This window comes from Ctenocephalides felis, unplaced genomic scaffold (genome assembly GCF_003426905.1).
Source record: "Ctenocephalides felis isolate EL2017-DRISC unplaced genomic scaffold, ASM342690v1 CF-g0.4_SCAFFOLD_03570, whole genome shotgun sequence".
In the NCBI taxonomy this organism is placed as follows: domain Eukaryota; kingdom Metazoa; phylum Arthropoda; class Insecta; order Siphonaptera; family Pulicidae; genus Ctenocephalides; species Ctenocephalides felis.
Genome location: NW_020539724.1, coordinates 11,173,478 through 11,191,224, shown reverse-complemented (window position 1 = coordinate 11,191,224; position 17,747 = coordinate 11,173,478). Strand labels below are relative to the sequence as shown.

Sequence of the window (17,747 nt, the reverse complement as noted above, 5' to 3'; positions counted from 1 at the left end):
ATGCGATAAGTACCAGAGTAAATGAGACGTAGTACTATTTTATAATGGTTCGAAGATTTCCTGAACGGGATGGTGTACACTTAGGTGAGGATTTAATAAGTTTTATTTGAATTAGGTTTTTATTGAAGGGAAAACGGTAACGGTAATGGAAATATGAAATAAAATAATTTTTAACTTCTTGCAAATATTGTATCATTGAGCTAAGCTTTTCTACACTTCTACCATGAATATATCACCATATGACTTAGAAACTTATCACCTCATCAACCCATAAATATCAATGCACTTGTCTTGTTTATAGTCTCCCAAAGACAGTCATTTTTAATAGGGCGATCAATTTCCACTAGTGCGTGCTGCCTTATTACCTATGAATTCAGCGCCCTGATTCACGCAACATGTACGTGTATGAAAATATATTAGGTATATACAACATATAATATATATCTCTCACTATGCTATTTGTGAAGCGATGCGGACGCCCTGACGAGGGAACTGCCAGACATCAATTAGATGACGGAAGCACGGCAAACACGACAACGATGCCTGCGGTCGCGTTCTTGCAGACTCGTGCGTGATTTGCGAATGAGCATCGATGGAAAAAAATTATATATATTTACAGGGTGCCCCAGAACTCGACGACAAGCCGAAGCAAAGCTATAGTATTGATCGTAATTGTCACATTTTTATCAAAGCTCTATTTTGCACTTAAAAGCTCATAATTCTCAAATCACAAGATTTTTTTCTAATTTTTGTATTAAAACTTCTTTAGCCCTGGCTAGGGTGTAAATCCGTACAAATGCAACGGAAGTGCGTTACGGCAGATAAGATAAGATAAGAGTCGAGTGCCAAAGATTCGTCATACGCTCCCGATGATAACATTTATATACATGTGATTAGTCGTCGCGTACGTGAATAGAGATCTGTCGTTGTATGCGTACCGGCATCAACGTTGTATGCGTATCGATATCAACAAGGAAATCGGCATAGATAAATAACATTTTAAAGTTATATCGTAGTACAAATCTTGATTTAATCAAAAATGCCTGAACCAGAAGAATTTTTTACCCTGTCCCCGTAAATAATTATAAAGAAAATAATAAAATAAATGCAGCATTTGCGCCGTGTATGAAACCGTATTGAATTTATTAATCAGCATCCGATCATGTCAAATTTGAAGTATGACTTTAATTACATTATTGTTTTCAAATATTATAAATATTTTTAATGCTATTATAAATATATAATTTATCATTATATAAATGTGTATAATGGTTGATACTAATGAATGTGTGCATCACGAGTGTTACCATATTACTAATAAACATTATTCAAAATTGTTAAACAATGTATTTATTTTCAACTTAAATGCAATTTTGTACAGTAGGAAATTAGTTTTACTTCAATCGCGTGTGAACCTTACACGCACTCTTTTTCATGACAATCATGATGAATACTATCACTGGGTTTCGGTTTGAGGTTTAGTTCTGGGGCATCCTGTATATTGTAAATTTATCAAGGTTCGACATATTCTAATTTCCTAAATTTCAATTACTTAAAAACAAGCTTTAAACAGTAAACAGCTTTAAAGTTGTTTATTTCCGAGATCATTTTACATTCTGCGCTTAATCCTAATCTCAGCAGTTAAACTAATTCTCACTATTGATAAATAACAATTTTTATTATCCATTATGTTTGTAAAGCCATGTTGTTATACTCGGTGTGGAAAATCATAATAGTATCAAAAGGTGCAGAGTTACGGTCTGAGAACGTGTAAATCGAGGTGTGAGAGTGATTGTGTGCGATCACGGTCGAGCGGGAGATAAAACATAAAAAACAAACATGATGATACACACAGCTTTAAATTATTAAACGAAGCATCCATTTGGTTGAGAGCTGTAATAATTAAGGATATGCAATGACGATGTGTGGTAATGAATTATTATGCCTCGAATGTTCATTATTTGTGCAATTCAATTAATGAATAATTTATGAAAAATGGACATTAGCGCTTCATAAAATATAATAACTAGTGATTTAAAAAATACTGTGTTACAAAATCCTTGCACACAATTGTATTTATTAAAAGTACCCTTTGCAAGTCTTCATTCAGGCTTAATAATTTTAATTATATAAGATGAGCGCAAACCTAGTATGCTAAGCGCGCATTCGCAAAAAATGAAATATGTCTGACCCTTTTATTAATTAAAATCATCTTCCGCCCTGAACAAGAAGCGAACCGGGAAAGTCGGGTGATGTATAGAGGCAAATGAACGGCGGGAGTCGACGAACAAATTATTATCAATGGGGAATTATTATATCACGATTGCATTGTAAATTTACCGTCTGTTATCCCCCTTCGCAGACAAATGCGAGCTTTCGCTATTACGAGCGTTCAATACTTGCATTTCTCACGTACTTATCGAGACAGGATAAATATAGACGATTAAAATAAAAGATTATATACAAATATGTACAGCGGTTCGGTGATGATTTTGTGAGGATGCTGCATTGTAAATATTACATTAGTCACGAGTATCAACTCGGATGCAACTGAGATCTACATTGTGGTGGTAAGGGATATTGTCGCCAACAGGTTTAGCCTAAGGTCAGATCGCATATTGTACTGGTTATAGCTATTCTCTATTCATAGTAAGGTAAAATCGATGATTATAAGTCAGGAAAATGTATGCCAATACGTTATTGGATAAGTTTAATTACAAATAAATTTCAGCTGTTTCAGAGGTTGAGTTAGGGAAGCAATGCTAAAACATACTACACAGCCATGTCGCTCCCTCAAACCCCTATCTCGTCACAATATTACAAATCGAGAACCTGTCTTTCGCAATAGTTACAGAATGAAAGCACAATAAGTTGTACGTATCTATATTTGTATCTTGAGAGATGCAGGCTCTATTCGCTTTAGAGATACTCTCTCTACTCGTTCTAGAGCGGCGTAATGATCTCGCTAGCCGACATATTCCAAGTCTCGCTACGGGACGCTAGCACAAAACACTCTCTATAATACTACCTACATTCTAACTTAAGCTTTGTTCGTTGAAGTGTAGTATGGTCATGTATTACCAACCTTCCACATACGAAGTGAGCCAATAAATGAAATAATGTAGCGAAAGAAAATGATTGAAATGCATTTGGAAAACGAAAACCTACTGCTGAACCCGGAATTTATCTAAAACAAGATCGTCTTTCAAAAACAAATCAACAATTGTAAACAAAAATAGCATTTTCAATTTAAAACTTCACCCTTCCTTCCAAAGACATGATATGATTCAAATCATCATTTTTATGACTATTCTAGGTCTTTTACAAACTTGGCTTGAAAGTTGTGCAATCCTGTTGAATATATTCAGTCAGCAGGCAGTCGACATAGCAGTTCGCATGCGGAGGGTTCATAACGACGCGAGATGGGTTTCTCTATAAAACCCGCAGACTAAACCGAACAAACCGGCACCGAGCAATCCTCCCCGCATTACAGCGGACAAGTGTGCACAGAATTATCGTTAGGAACGAACAGGGTGGCGCGGAACTGTCGTTAGTATACGAAATCATCGATAATAAATTGTGCGGCGTTTGACGTGTATTAAGGGACATAAAGACGAATGTATAGCGATCACTTGCGATATTACGCATTCAAGTTGGAATTATTACCGGAGAAGAATGGTAGGATCGAATTTTGTTGTACATTGTATTGAGTGATGAGGAGGAAGTGGATATTGATAAGTACTCGAAATTGTGAAAAGTGATCGAGTATTATGAAAAATGTACCGGTAAACCCATAATAAAAAGTGAGGAAGTAAGGACGTTAACCCAACATATTGAGCTTAGCTGTCTTGAAGAAGTTTAAAAAAATTCTCACGTTGTTTGAAAATTTTGAGCTTTTAAGTGCAAATTAAAGCTTATCGAAAATGAAACAATTTTTCGGCTATTGTGGTCAATTTTCATAAAATTTGATGATTTAAACATTGGATAGAGCATTTCTAACAATAAGACCACAGTCAAAAATAGTAGTACAATTGCCCCAAGTATTTAGGAATTATAAGTTTTTGTTGAACTAATTAAATCAAAGCTCTAGATTGCACATAAAAGCTTATATATTTGAAAACAAAATGTTTTTTTTTCTAAATTTTGGCATGACCGTTACGTTCAATACTATCACCCCGTTTCAACTTAACATTGAGTGAGTTCTGGGACACGCTGTATAAAAGAAATCACCGTCTCTAATTTTTGTAACTTATATTTCATTTAACATGTCAATAAACTACAATTGTGGCTTGCCAAATGGAAGATTTGCATAAATGAAACCAAATCAGCTCATATCACATTTACTCTGAGAGAGGGTACGTGTCCTCCAATTTATTTAAATAACGTCCAGATTCCGAAACAGAACATAGTGAAATATCTTGGTCTCCATTTAGATAGCAGACTTACTTGGAAAAGCCACATAAAAACAAAAAAGCAGCAAATAATGATCAAAATGAAAGAATTTGATTGGCTACTGCGTAAAAAGTCTAAGCTCTCTGTCGAAAATAAGTTGCTGCTATATAAATCAAATATTAAACCAATCTGGACCTACGGAATTGAGCTCTGGGGATGTGCTTACAAATCTAATATAGCTATAATGCAGAGAACTCAGTCAAAAATTTTACGTACAATTCTTAATTCTCCGTGGTACATGACAAATGAAACCATTCACTGCGACCTCAGTATGAAAATGGTGCAATTAACGTTCAAAGAATTCAAGGAAAAATACTAGCGCAAACTGGACTCACATTCGAACCCTTTTATAGTTGACATTACTCAACCTTTTGGAATGAGGAGATTGAAACAAAAATGGCCTTTAGACTTAGTCTTCGATTAGGTATAATATAATATCATATAATTGTAAAACTGAGAAGTTCTCATTGGAGTTCTTCTTAGGCATCGCTCTTAAAATATTGTCATTTTAGCTCATAGGAATCTCTATGTATTTCTGATTGCTAAATAATAAAGTTACCGATAAAAATAATGTAGTGTCACATGTATATAAATTCAAAATTTTAACAATTTGTAGTCTTTTTCATCTTCCTAATTGATTTTATTCCTATCCCACTTGATGATCAATTCCCCATTCACGATGAAATTTGCTAATGTACTGACACAACCGCAAACAATAAACCGGCCGTCGCGTCGCAGACCACTTTTGATCTACGACCGAGTACAGTAGTTTGAGTGCTCTCACCGAACACGCAGTATAACCAGATCCCCTTTACACGTACAATCCGAAGCAGTCTGGCATGACCCTCACACCCTTCACTTAACAATGGATATCTGACAGGGGACCTACCATTCGTAGAATCAGACCGGCCCACGACCGGCAAGAGAACCCGACCGATAGCGATAGCGATAGCTCACCTATTTCCTGCGGGACACGTACTACCGAAGGCGTGTGTCAAAAGTTCTAAGTTGCCGAACCTTTTGCTACCCGCACGGACTGTTCAGCCGCGTCTGGTACGATCTATCTATCACTGACCCTAATGACACGTGGCTTCGCGAGCACAATACGCTACCGCCCCGTCCAAGCTCATTCTTCACCGCTTCTTGTGCGTGATATAAAATTCAGAGATTCTTAAACCGAGGAATGAGATATAGATCTCTTTAATTAATTTAACTTTAACTAATAAGCATCTCATTAACTTTTTGCAGAGTAGTTGTAAACTGGGATTTTTTTGCATATTTTTAGGTTTTAAAAGTCTCAGAATAATTTGTCATACCTTAGATAAACTAGTTCCCGCACCATCTTTTTTTTTTTGTAAAAAAAAAGACTTTTTGAAGAAAAATTTATTTTGAAATATTTTAGAAATTCTAAACTTTTTTTCAAAGCAATCGTACTGCTTTAACTGCACAAAGACGAAATATCGAAGCGCGTAAGCGCCGCGTTGCCGTCTAACGGATAAACATTGGTACGGAACCCATAGTAATGTAAACAAAATTCATACTTATTGTTAAAATCTCTATAAAATATCTAATAATTTGATGTGCATATGTCTAATGATCATTTTGACCGCCAGATGTCATTTTTTTACTTCTTTCACTAGACTCCGAAACCGCTAGACCTCCCTTTATGAAAATTTGATCAGTTCTTCATCTTGTTAATACAAGTAAAACGCTTTTTCAATTATTGAAATCGGACGCTCCGTTCTCTTAAAAACTGAGTTACTGTTTTTGGCACTTTTTGCCACATATCTTCGAAACGGCTAGGCCTGCCTTCGCCAAAAACTAATCAGCACGTCTCCTTATCAATACGAATCGAATGTTTTTTGAATTATTCAAATCGCTTCATCCGTGTTCCCGAAATCGTCGACGAAAATTTGTATCCGAACACACATGCACACACCACAAATACACACACACACACATACATTTTTTCTAAAGTATGTCAAAATGTTCAGAAACGTAAAGATATATAAAAATTTTCATTTTAGATATTTCTACCGATTTGAATGATTAAAGAAACATTCTATTTTTATTGATAGGGAGACGTGCTGATTAGTTTGCGGCAAAGGCAGGTCCAGGGTTTCAAAGATGCTAGCGGTCAAGAACAATCGTGAGAAAATCTATTTTTTATTCAAAGTTTTAAATTCTATAAAATTTTTAAATTACAGTACGGCAAGCACAATTCCATGGACCACTAGTTATATATATATATATATATATATATATATATATATATATATATAGTGTCGATTAAAAATTATTATCAATGCAATCTCAAGGAGGTTAGTAATTAAAAACAATTATTTAAAATTAACGTTTCAATTGCAATACTTATATGATTGAACAAGAACAGCTTTTTTAAAAAATTATTAAATATTAGCTATTGCAAAAACAACAAATATGAAGTACATTTAGGCCGCACGTAAAATATATATAAGTATTCATAATATCATATTTCATTTACCTTCAACTTATTTTGAAGTTGTATTATTTGGAATGTTTGATATACCATACCACCCCGATTGCACGGTTCGTTATATGTGTGTTATACGTGTGTTTTACGAGAGCGCGCGTGCTATGAGTGATTAAGGGTGGCAAAGTGCACGTTCCCATTCTGTGCGAGTCGCACATACAGAAAATCGTGTGCCATAGAGCGACCTGAACCGTACATTGCACAGAGAATTATGGGGTTCGCAGTGTCTGCGCTTGTTTTGTATCAAAACGCTCATGTGACATGCATGACGAAATAATACGGACGCGAAATGGATAATAAATAACAGGCGTCGGATGAGTAAAATATTGCCCTGACGGATAGCGAGTTAATATATTGGGAAATAGTAAAGTAGGCAATAAAAAGGGTAAAGATTAACCTCATAGAGAACAGTAATTTGATATATATTACTTGAGCTTAATAATCTTGGTAGTGGCAAAAACACCAATAAAATTAAAATTATGTAAAATGTAAATGGATATTTGAAATATAAAAACAAAACAAATAAAATAGCGAAAATTGCAAATATGAAAAAAACATTGATGTGACTATGAACAATGTGGAAGAGTTACAAATTTGCTTGAAATTATAACAAAAACTTGAATTAGAATCATGGTCCAGTCATACCTTTGTAACAAAGGATTCTTATAACAGAATTCCATTGGAATTTTTACTATTTCTCTTATAACAGAATCCTATTAGATTCTTCGTATCTAGCATGATTCTTCTACAGTCCTAATCTGACTATTTATCAAACTTGAGTGCGAAAATTTGAATGATGTTTATGAATGCATCCGTAATGAATGAAGATTAGCCAGTAGTCAATAAAAAGGGTAAAGATGCCCCTCATAAAAAACAGTAATTAGATATTAACTAACTGATTAGATTACTTGCAGTTAATATCTGTGTATAGTGACAAAAATGCTAATAAACAAAAATATGTACTTTTTATTACATAAAGGGTAAAGATTGCCCTCATAGAGAACAGTAATTTGATATAGATTACTTGAGCTTAATATTCTTGGTGGCGGCAAAAACGCCATTGAGATAAAAATAATGTAAAATTTAGATGATTCTTTAATATCAAAGATACATAAAACATAAAATAGCAAAATTCAAAATATGGAAAAACCTTGATGTGACTATGAATAACCTGTAAGAGTTACAAATTTGCTTGAAATTACAACAAAAACTTGAATTAGAACCAAGGTCCAGTCATAGCTCTGTATGAATCAGAACACAATTTTTACTATTTTTCTTATATCCAGCATGATTCTTCTATAGTCCTAATCTGACTATTTGTCAAACTTAAGTGTGAAAGTTTGAAGAATGCTTATAAATGCATCCGTAATGATCTCGTAATGAATGAAGATTATCCAGTAGTCAATAAAAAGTAGTAGACAATAAAAAGGGTAAAAATTGCCCTCATAGAAAACAGTAATTTGATACAGATTACTTGAGCTTAATATTCTTGGTAGTGGCAAAAACGCCAATTGATTAAAAATAATGTAAAATTTAAATGACTATTTGTAATACAAGAAAGGACAAACAAAATAGCAAAAACCCCAAATACGAAAAATTGATATGCCTCCGAAATACGTGAATGAGTTATAAATTTGTTTGAAATTACAACAAAAACTTGAATTAGAATCATGGTCCAGTCATAGATTTGTAACATAAAATTCTTATAACAGAATCCCATTAGATAATTTGTATTTAGTATGATTATTCCATAGTTAATAATAAAAAGTAGTAGACTATAAAGAAGGTAAAGATTCGAACCCAGGTTTCCTGGACTGCCAAGTCGAGTCTAGAGCTCTAACCGACTACTGAAATAACTACTAAATGAAATAAGAATAACGTGAATGTAAGATGTAAATAAATATTTAAAATATTAATCGCTCGACATTACATCAAAAACTTAAACGAGGATAAAGAACCCATAATAGGTTCACACAGTTTTGCAATTTTCCCGACAAGGGAATCTCATTTGATTCTTCGTATCTAACACGATTCTCCGAACGTTCTAATCAGATTTCTAAACATTTATCAAACTTGAAAGTGTAAAAACTTGAATGCTCATAATTGCCCCCGTAATGAGCATGAAGATTAGCCGTAATTATTTGATATGTGCTTATATCTACAAATGTTAAGCATCTTATAACGCCAATTACACGCAATCTTTTTACAAAGAGGTCATTTCATAGATCGTCATAACCACGGACAAACATAATAATAATAAACAAATCATGCAAACAGTAAATAATCCACCTACCTTTGCAGCAACATTCGGGACATACAGCGGCGGATCTTTCCCAGCACCTTTAGGTGATTCACAGTCCGGAGTATCTTCCAAACCATACCTCCCAACAATTGCGTCTGCGGGTTTGGGTTCGTAGCCTTCTGGGGCACCAACATGAAATCCTTTAGCCTTGACCCAGAAGCGAAACTTAGAACTGTCTGCTTGATTGGCTTCTTCACCCCGCAAAGCTCGCAATATACGAGAGTATTTGCGCAATGTCACTGTTTTTGTTTTAGCCGAATCGCCATACGTGCGGATTACCCAAGGCTGATAAGCCGCGTGCATGCGGGCCCTGAAAGAATTAAATTAGTGAGGGTAATGGATTGCGAACATCGGAATAATACTTTATCTTATTGAATTAACAAACAGGTAAGGGATAATGCTTTTTATGATTGATATTTATAATAATTACCTGGATGTCTGTTGCTCTTTGCACTGCACCTTCTTTTCGCGGTCTGTGTCGACTTTGCCATGGTTATTATTATTGTTGTTGTTGTTGGGTTCTTCAACTTGGCTGTTAATCTGCCTACGCCTGGTGGACCTCAGGCCCGTCGTGAGCTGAGTCGACAACGTCTTGCCGGTGTCAGCTTGCGTGGTCGTGGCCGCGTGAAAAGCGAACGCCGAGCGACGCCTCGGAGCGCGTTGGTGTTCCTGAAGTACCGCCGTCGCCATTATTTTGAAACCTGAAAAAAAAATAGAACATGTGAATTTTTTTTTTTTTGTTTATTTATGTGAAAATAATCTCAGGGTTAATTTTTAGTCCAGTCATTTGGTGCAAAAAAGGCTGTTGCCGGTACAGTACTAGGGGAATTCTGAAAATTGGTAATCTTATGGATTTCGAGGTGCTCTTTACGAAAATCAACTTTGCCACCTCAAATTTGAACGGCAAGTTGCCGCCATATTGGAAGAATGGCGTCAAACATCAGCTTTTTTTGAATAACTTCTTTCTGGCTGATTCAACAATAAAAGTCTCTATGTAAGAATTAAACTAGATAAAATTTCCTACAATTCTTTGGAAAACCGTTTTTTGCAAAATTGATAGTTTGAGAGTACGGCCGCCTCAAAGTCTTTGCTGCTCTCGCCGTAGTATCAAATCTCTCCATATATGATAGCACTCTGAACTTGACCACATTCTCTCTAATAAATAAATATTTTCAATGGTAAATTAAGCGAATAAGATCTAGAAATGAAATAATTCAAATATTTTTCTGTTATTTTGCTGATTTTTTAACACTCCAATGGCAAAGTAGCTATAAGTAAGTAGCTTGAAGTGTTAAAAAATCAGCAAAATAACAGAAAAACATTCGAATTATTTTATTTCTAGATCTTATTTGCTTAATTTAACATTGAAAATATTTATTTATTAGAAAGAATATGGTCAAGTTCAAAGTGCTGTCATATATGGAGAGATTTGATACTACGGCGAGAGCAGCAAAGACTTTGAGGTGGCCGTACTCTCAAACTATCAATTTCACAAAAAAACGGTTCTCTAAAGAATTGTAGGAAATTTTATCTGGTTTAATTCGTACATATATACTTTTATCATAGAATAAGCCAGAAAGGAGATATTTTAAAAAAGCTGTTTTTTGACGCTATTTATCCAATATGGCGGCAACTTGCCGTTCAAATTTGAGGTGGCAAAGTTGATTTTCGTAAAGAGCACGTCGAAATCTATAAGATTACCAATTATCAGAATACCCGGAGTACTGTACCGGCAAATCGACCAAATGACTGGACTATTTAGCCTGTTTTCGATATTTGAATATTGCAATATTGATAAATAATAATGTCAATGCTTGGGAAATAAATTGTTTTCATAGTGCATGCTGAAAAATTATAGGTACCATTTACGTGACCAGTGTGAAGGGTTGTTAAAATCATTCCCAATGATAAAAGCTGATGAAATAAAGTAATCCCCACTAATTATTCTCATCAATATCATTATCTATTTGTAACATTTTTCCACCAGTTATAATTTTATCAGAATAATGAAAGCCTCGTTATCATTGCGATTCTCATAATCGGCTCAGAAGCGTGCTAATAGACTAAAGAATTGCGAAACTTTCATAAAAACAAAGTGCTTTAAAATGAATAATTGAGTTTTACAGCGTTCGTTGTAAAGTGGCCGTATGCCATCAAAATGATAAATTCGTTTGAGCTAGCACTTGTTGCACGTGTAAACTATAGCTAGATATATAGGTGTACGTTGGAGGGAGAGCTAGGAAGATTTAATAACATTCTCCATCGTGGAAGAGAAACCGGGAAGTAATCTTTAGAGTACGAAAAACTGTGAAATGCATATTAGGATTCATGATTTTTTTTTAAAGTTAGTCTTGTTATCATGACAACTAATTGTATATCCAAGGAAATTATTTATGGAGTTAACTGGCATTCTAATCGAGCACCAGACCTCTAACTACTAGTTTGCAAGCGCAATAAATGTTCAACAAGTAAGTTATTCTCTCCACATGTGCATTGTTTTCTGATAACATTCAATCTCACTGATAACCCAACTAAGCAACAATTCTATGTAGCGACAATTCCAGCTCACAATACGTGCCAGTGAACATGCAGTTTGAAAAACGATACAATCAATAATTGTACTACATTAGTCTGTAACATAACACGAAACGTTTGTAACAAAAACCAGAAACGTGCTCATTTCGTTTGTGATGCAGAATAATATGGGGATTCCACGTGATTCCAGCTCTAATTTTATGCGAAGTGATTAATTGGGATTATTTTAAACGAATGTGTAATTAATGATATATAGGGAAGAATAATACTGGGTAGTATTTAGTCATTTATATCAGTTCATGCACGACCAAAATTAATAATCTGTTATATTAATTTTACAAAGAGGAGCATTAATCATAATGCAATTGATTGTGATGGTCAGTTACTATATCAATTATTGTTGCTATGTCAGCTTTTATTATATTGTCATCATTATGTATGTATAAGCAGTAAACATGATGTAAAATAAAGACAAGTAGTTATAACAGATTTGAAAATTCGCACCCCCTTATGATTTGGCGCCATCAAGTTGTATGTATACAAATATTTATATAGTTTCTTATTGTTCTGATTTGTTAAGTATATAATTCAGTTTATAAAATGGTACCGATACAAATTGAAATAAAAAATCAATATTTGATTGCAGTGCTTTAAATATTAATAAATAACGGATAAACAAATTTGGATTAACTTAATAAGTCCAAATTTAAATAATTTGTCATTGATTGATATATAGAATTTTTTGTTCTACGATTGAAGGTATTTGAATTTGAAGCTATGAAAATAAGTTTTAGGTTAGAAAATAATTCAACCAACTAACCATAAACAATTTCATTTAACAAATTAAAATGTATCAAGTTTATGTACACAATAATGCAATTTTTTAATACGAAATCCGTTAGATAAAACGATGAGCAGAGATTGTTAGATAAGGAGGCGTCCACTAATCACGTGAGCGAGTTTTTAAGGAATTTTGAACCCCCCCTCCCCCTTGGTGATACATGGTGATATTCAAAATTAACCCCCCTCCCCCATTTTAGGGGACGTTCAAGAATTACGTAAGCACTATAGGGGGACGGGGGGGTTATCGATTTCTTATTTTGGTGACAGCTTTGCTTACTTTTGCTGACAAAGGGGGATGGGGAGGGTAAATAATTGTACTAAATCTGTTTACGTAATACTTGAACGATCCCTTAGCATTAAATGTTAAATATATAGATTATTTAATATATTATAAAAATATTGATTAACTATAGGCTTATTAATTTTAGAGTTGTTATTCAACAATAAATGAAAAAGGTTTGAAAATCAAAATTAAAATTAATTTTAATTTAATTTAATTTAATTAATTTACTGCAGGACCTTAGGTCTAGTCTTAATTATAAGAATAAAAAAGGGTAACATTTTATATTAAATGTTTATCAATATATAAACTAATAATAAATATAATCAACACGTTAATCACCAAGTCAGTCATATGTGTCTGACGCTAAAAAATGCTACATTGACTACAATACATTGAGAAAAAAGTTGCGACATAAAAATACTGATTTTCAAGAAAATTTGTCAATTTTTTTTAATAATTAAATTTGGTTGATACATTTTTAACTAAATTATCTAATAAAGTTACCATGGCCCGATGAAGATTTTTTTGATATTATGGTGACGATTAACGTGTTAATAGTATTATTATTAAGAAGTATTATGTTATATTATTTAAATAGTATATTATTTCTTATATATATGAGGAAGACTAATTATAATTAAAATGAAGAAGGGGAAGATCATGGTGGAGAAAAACTAGATTTTCTGCGTTTTTGGGAAGTAATTATAATTATAATTAATTGAAATAATAATTATTATTATTAAAAATCAATTTTAATTCTGAGCCAATAAAGGTGTTGAATTATATTTTTCACACAAGACTTACTTTATGATTCCTTTTCAATATAATCCAGACAAAGAAAGTACAACCACAAACACTGTTTATTACTATCACAAAAAAAACAAATCACAAAAATATATCATAAATTACAATTATTATTTCACAAAAACCAGCACATATATCAGTAATTCTCCGAACAATCTATTGCGAATGATTTGCACGTGTCACTGTATCGTTTGACATGACGCACATGACAACGGCGGTCCCTATCGTCGTTGTGCAGTCACTGCGCGCCTTTCGCTTAGACTCCTGTAGAGCCACTGAAATCGTAGCCGAGAATCATAATAAACCGAACCGCCACGCTTTTCGAGTACGACGAGAGGCGGACTTTTACGACGACCGCCGGTTGCATGATTTTTTGGGAGGAGAAACCGCAAGGATAATTGGGAAAGGACTTTTTATTTGGATTGATTTGATTGGGTAAATCTATTTGGAGGTTACAACTGATAAACCAGCATAGGAATATAGACAAATTTTGAATGAGCTAGTGGTGCATGGCATAGGGCATTGTGGAAAATTGCTGGAACTTCTCGTAGTACCATAGTCCTAAATTTTGAAAAACATTGAATTTTTTTGATAAGTTTGAAAAATTTTGACTTTTTTGAAAAAAACTGAAATTTTTTGCGAATTTTGAAAATTTTGAATTTTTTTTTGAAAATTTTGAAATTTTTTGTAAATTTTAAAAGTTCTTGGAAAAGTTCTATTTGGAGGTTACAACTAATAAACTAACATACGAATATAGACAAATTTCGAATGAACTAGTGGTGCATGACATAGGGCATTAAGAAAAATTGCTGGAACTTTCCGAACCGTAGTCCTAAATTTTGAAAAGCTTTGAATTTTTTTGGCAAGCTTGAAAATTTTTAAATTTTTTGAGAATTTTTAATTTTTTTGAGAATTTTGAAATTTTTTGATAAGTTTGAACATTTTTGAAAATTTTTGTAAATTTTAAAAGTTCTTGAAAATTTTGAAATCCATTCAAGTCGAGGACACTTGTTTGAACTACTCAAGTGAACTTCAATCATTATAAATTTACACACACATAAATCAATTTTACCTAGAAGAGAAAATCATGTGTGTTCTAGAACCTCCCCCCATGAAATAATGCCGAACGGCGGTTGAAATACTGACATATTATGAAATCTAAACGAAGACATAAAAATACACTTGCAATCTTCGGAAAGATTAAGGGAGAAGAGCACTAATTAGAAGGTAAGTATAATTCAAAGATTACCATTGCATTCTACATCCTGCCCCCATGTCTAACGTGGGGACCAGAGGCAAGAGATTAGCGGAGGTTTTAGTCGGTATTACCCAGACAAAAGATCCAGTCTATAAGGAAAATTGATATTTTTCAAGGTATTCCAAAATATTCAAAAGACTTTGGTGAAACGTAAAGATATAGAAACAAATATTTTTAGATTTTTTTGTGTGTAATATAACTTGCCCTACGTTAATTATCATAAGCTTCAACAAGAAAAAGTTGTTTTCAAACTTTCAGAGAGAGAATCACTGCATTCTGGATCCTCTCCCCAGAGATTTTAATCGGTATTTTACCCAGACGGTATTAAGACCGAAATATTTTAGACAAAAGACCCAGTCTTGGATGCAATTTCAACATTTTTTTTAAGGTATTGCAAAATGTTCAGAAGACAAACGAAGAGATATGGAAAAAAATTATTTTAGATTTTTTTTGTGAGTACTATAACTTACTCTACGGGATGTTAATTATCATAAGCTTCAACAAGAAAAAGTCATTAATGTAATAAAAGGAAAGTATAATTCAGAGAGAGAATCACTGCATTCTAGATCCTCTCCCCAAGCGAAGATTTTAATCGGTATTATACCCAGAAGGTATTGAGTCAGACATACCCTGACAAAAGACCCAGTCTTGGATGCAATTTCAACATTCTTTTTCTCAGGTATTCCAAAATGTTCAGAAACTGTGAAACGTAAACTTAAACAAAAATGTTCATTTCAGATTTTCTTGTGAGTACTATAACTTACCCTACGGGACGTTAATTATCATAAGCTTTACCGAGAAAAAGTCATTACTTAATTAATAATAATTTAATCCGTCTTTCAGATAACAACAGGATAATAGGATTCCCAAATACTATTCTTTTTTTCGAACCTCATAAGAAAAATCTTAAACTTTCTGGATGAATCATTTGAATAGAAGACTTCAGATAAACTTAAGTAATCCGAAGGATAAGAATAAGAAAATTGCTGATCTCATAGAAAATTGCATAAAAATTATTTAATTAATAAAAAATTTAGATAATTTTAAAATTTATAAGAAAATATGTATAAAAATTTCCTTGTACAAGTAATATAGTTACTATAAAAATATAGTAATTATAATTATCATATTAACTACAGCAAAAATTAAGTAGGACAAAAATCTACAATGTTATTTAGATAAACTATTTGTGATAAATTGTAAAATCAAATCAAATTATATTGTCTTACCAAAAGAAAACATTGATCATTTTAATATTCATCTTCTTCATATTTTTGGACCTGCCTATATTGTCCTCCCAAAATCCACCAAAATCTATCTATCGAAACGGTTAGGACTACGATACCAGTTTCCAGTGACCCGAGTGACCTATCATTGACCATCAGATCTGATCCGGTTTATGCAGACTCCCAGATACCAGCATGACATAGGCTATCTGTTGATTCTATGGGAGATTTAAATTGATCAAACTATGAGACATCTTCTCATAGATTTACCGAATCAACCCTACCGACTGGAATTTTTTAAAACAAGCAACGGTTAAAGAAGACCAGATCGTACTTTTCAGGATGATCTTGTCTAGTACATAGAAAACTGCAGAGGAATAGTTAACCGTCTTTTTAAATCAAGTATTTTATGGAGAAGACTAAGTTTATTATACAGGCAGATGATTGTAGAATATTTTAATATAAATACGAATTACTTAACGATATTTTTTTATTGCATATATTTTTATATCCTTCTATTATAACAAATGAAATTTTTATTAGAGCAACGCAAAATTAATAATTATATATACATAACTTGGATGATTATCATACTTGGTAAAATAAATTAAAAAAAGTTAGTTGGGTTTAAAAATTTGTGTTGATAATTTATAAAGAACTATTTATTTTCTGAAAACAAAACAAAATGATAATTCAATATCCTATGCTATAGTTTTATTTTTTTCAAACAAGCTAAAAGATCCAGAAAAATGTTAGGTTTTTCAAAAGTATATCTCGTAAATAAAAACCTCAAATGTTTTCCAAAATTTCATGTTTATAATTTTTAATTCAAATAATAATTAAATTTACAAAAAATATCATCCCAAAATGGCGTTCCACTATTACATAACGCAAGAAATTCGACAAAACTAGTTTGCCCAAAGAAATATTTGAAACCCCTATGAAGACCGGATTCTAACAGGAACACCCTTTGAGATGCTGATCGTCAAGATTTCTGTGGACCAGTTTCCGAGATAAAATTATTCTCACCCTTGAATTTTCGGGGCAACGATGAGGGCGAGCGAATCTAGTTAAAATGATCCGAAGGATTTAATTTTATTATTTTTATGTATATTTTTGGAAGAGAATAACAAACACGAGCAAATTTTTCTTATGGATCATGGTAACTTTATCAGGTAAATAACTTAAAAATGTATCAAAAAAAAATTTTTTGTCTAGAAAATCACATTTTTTTATGTTAATAATGTTTATATTTAAACTTATTTTCTCTTTCTGCCTTTCTGTATTCAACAGCTAAGTTTCCATAATAGTGTCATGTACATAATTAGAAATTATGAAGATGGTTTAAGATATAACATTTAATAATTTTTAATAAAAAAAAATAATAGCATGTTTAATTAAATTTACTTGTGTTTTGTATAAATAAAATTTAGATTTATTATTTTAAGAACTGCACAAAAAATTAGATGCCGTATTTAAATAATAATTATTTTTAGAAAAAGCTATCGAAAAAACTATACTAAAACTACATA

The 17,747-nt window shown here is 32.7% G+C and overlaps 1 protein-coding gene across 1 annotated transcript in view; it reads right to left on the bottom strand.

Moving 5' to 3' along the window:
* LOC113383386 overlaps positions 1–17,747 on the bottom strand; it is a 173,928-nt gene that overhangs the window by 147,112 nt on the left and 9,069 nt on the right. Inside the window, exons 3-4 of the mRNA XM_026621658.1 lie at positions 9,697–9,967; positions 9,258–9,576 (exon numbers count right to left, since the gene is read on the bottom strand). Of these exons, the coding sequence (XP_026477443.1) occupies positions 9,258–9,576; positions 9,697–9,967 (590 nt within the window). The remainder of the gene's footprint in view (positions 1–9,257; positions 9,577–9,696; positions 9,968–17,747) is intronic.